Source organism: Austrofundulus limnaeus, unplaced genomic scaffold, assembly GCF_001266775.1.
Source record: "Austrofundulus limnaeus strain Quisiro unplaced genomic scaffold, Austrofundulus_limnaeus-1.0 Scaffold15, whole genome shotgun sequence".
NCBI lineage: Eukaryota > Metazoa > Chordata > Actinopteri > Cyprinodontiformes > Rivulidae > Austrofundulus > Austrofundulus limnaeus.
In genome coordinates, this window is record NW_013952417.1 from 2,211,464 (window position 1) to 2,214,027 (window position 2,564).

General features: G+C 35.2%; 1 protein-coding gene across 1 annotated transcript in view; it reads left to right on the top strand.

The window, feature by feature from the left end:
- Nucleotides 1–1,269: 1,269 nt before the first annotated feature.
- LOC106513769 (mucin-3B) overlaps nucleotides 1,270–2,564 on the top strand; it is a gene marked incomplete at its 5' end in the record, with an annotated part of 1,735 nt that continues 440 nt past the window's right edge. The window contains 6 exons of the mRNA XM_014002752.1: nucleotides 1,270–1,364; nucleotides 1,477–1,676; nucleotides 1,772–1,937; nucleotides 2,026–2,190; nucleotides 2,293–2,345; nucleotides 2,446–2,512. Of these exons, the coding sequence (XP_013858206.1) occupies nucleotides 1,270–1,364; nucleotides 1,477–1,676; nucleotides 1,772–1,937; nucleotides 2,026–2,190; nucleotides 2,293–2,345; nucleotides 2,446–2,489 (723 nt within the window). The remainder of the gene's footprint in view (nucleotides 1,365–1,476; nucleotides 1,677–1,771; nucleotides 1,938–2,025; nucleotides 2,191–2,292; nucleotides 2,346–2,445; nucleotides 2,513–2,564) is intronic.

Consider the following 2,564-nt stretch of genomic DNA (forward strand, 5'->3'; position numbering starts at 1 on the left):
CTAACACCGCTTACCAAAAGAAATGAGATGGAAACTACAACATTGTTAGAGATCGCTGGTTTTACTCAAACATTCTCCACACACAACATTAAAACCACTGGTGCCAACACTGGAGAAAGTAAACAGACCTTAGCAACTACCAAAATAATTTCAACCAAGTTATCACCAACAGAGATGTCAACACCTTTTGCAACTGTTGCATCTATCACAACAATCAGATCAACACAAGCCAAGCCAGTAGTAACCACAAACGGCATGACATCAATTACCTTAAATCAACCTTCTTCCTCTACAAATAAAAAAATTGTCAAAACATCTCCTTCCAGTTTCCCATCTGTAACAACAGACATTCAGTCAAATTTTACAACTGCCCCTCGTTCCWCTGCTTCAACATTGTTGACAACACTTCATACAACTCCTCCATGTACAGACTTGGAGTGTAATTCAGGCACCTCTTTTTATAATGTGATTCTTTTACGCTGTCAGTGCCTATGTCCGAACTTTGCTTTTGGAGAAACCTGCTCAAGTTTACAAAACAACACATCCGTCTATTTTGGTAAGTGTATTTTATTCTAGATCAGTTTTATCAACAAACTTGTCCAAACATAGTTGTGGCTGTTATCAAGTTATAAATGTCTGTGCAAATGGAACTATTTGCAAAACAACTATAAAACACCAAAATATGATTTACAACTTTAAATTTTAGAAGGCATTCTGTTTTTTTTTTTTTTTTTTTTCATCAGTTCATATGCCAATCTGGAATCAAAAAGTGCAATTGTGATCTACAGACATTTTTTTTGTTGTAAAAATGTCAAAGCACAAAATGCTAAATTTTTTTGACTTTTTTTAGTCCACGTTGGTATTTTTTCTTTGCCTTTGTTCACAKTTTATACAGTGTTCCTTTAAAAACACACAAAATGCATTCATATAACAAACATTTTGTTGCTGATGTCTGGAATGATTTCACCTTTTCTTCCAGATTCTGAAACAGTGCCAGCTCGAAAAGTCAATATTACTTTGGAAATCTTTATCAATTTTGAAAATGCTTTTAATAATTTAAGTTCAAAAGAATCATTGGCATTCATCAGCAAACTACAACCACAGGTAGAAACTTTTTTTCTATATATTTTTTTCATTTTGACATTATTTATTCATTTTTTACTGCGCAACTCATGTTATGATACAACGGAGGAATAAGATGTTTTTTTTCCACAGCTCTTTCAATTATTCTTTTTTTCCTCAGCATCCAGAATCATTTGTTGATATAACTGTGCTGTTAAAGCATATTTTCTGTTTCAGCTGGAAGCRCTGTACAAAAAAGCAGCACCGAAGGCCTTTAGAGCTGTGCAAATCATCAAATTATCGTAAGTTTTTATTTAACAATCTCTGCAAAAATATGGATCCAATGTAGTATTTTTAAAGAAAGTTTATTTTTTGTTGTTTTGTTCCTTTCTGATTTTTTTTTTTTTACTAAAGAAATGGAAGCGTTGTTGCAGAAAGTGTCGCGCTGTACAACTATGAAAACAATGAAACACAAATCCAGTTTCTCAACACTCAGCTTGATTCTGTGCTGACTGATATCTTGAACGACACAAAGAACCTTGTCGGCATCTCTCAGGCTTTTGGGAGTGACATAGTATTGCATGAACTCACCTTGCAGCCACCTCCAATTTCAAGTACATACAGTAACTGCTTTACACTTAACAACTGTCCTAGTTCCAGGTCACTGGGTAAAATGTAAACATTATGTATTTTTATTGCCATAACTCAGGCATTTTGGACCTGCATTCTTATGTTAACTGCTCTGCATATGCCRACTACACTGCTGAGATTATTGATAATAAATGGCAATGTGTTGGACCTTGCAAAGCAAATCCTGGTTACTGTCATCAGCATGGAGATTGTTTCAATGATGTTCAGAATGGGCCTATATGCAAGTAAGCCAGTAATTTTTTGATACCTTTTATTTAAAAGATTAAATGTATTTTAATGGTATTTTTTACTGTAATTTACTCTTTGATTCAGATGCTACAAAAATAACTTTGAGCAGTACCATGGTCCTCAGTGTGAGTTCTTCAGCAGACGCCCAGCTTTCTACGGAGCATTGTTTGGATCACTGGCAGCTGCAATCCTCATTATGGTCATCACATTTGCCTTTATTTTCATAAGAAGACGACAAAGTCGTCRTTGGTGAGCCTCTAACAAAATACTTTGTAGAACACAAGTTTCTTCTTTCAGCAAAATCAGTAATGGAAAATTGCATTTGTTTGTAATTCCTCCTCAACGGGTTAGCAGCAGCATCTTGCCTTCTTTCGAGGAAGAGTATTTTGATCCGTCTAGAACAGGTAAGTGATAATATTTTAGTTTTTTTCTCTTTCACTGGTTTTACTTACACCAGAAAAGACAATACTATGTTCTCATCAGGAAAATTGTACTTTTTCCCAGGTAATTGTTACTCTGGATTTCGAGGCAGGAACAGGAGCTATTAGGGAATATTTGCACCAGATCCCAGGTTCTCTCTCTCTCTCTCTCTCTCTCTCTCTCTCTCTCTCTCTCTCTCTCTC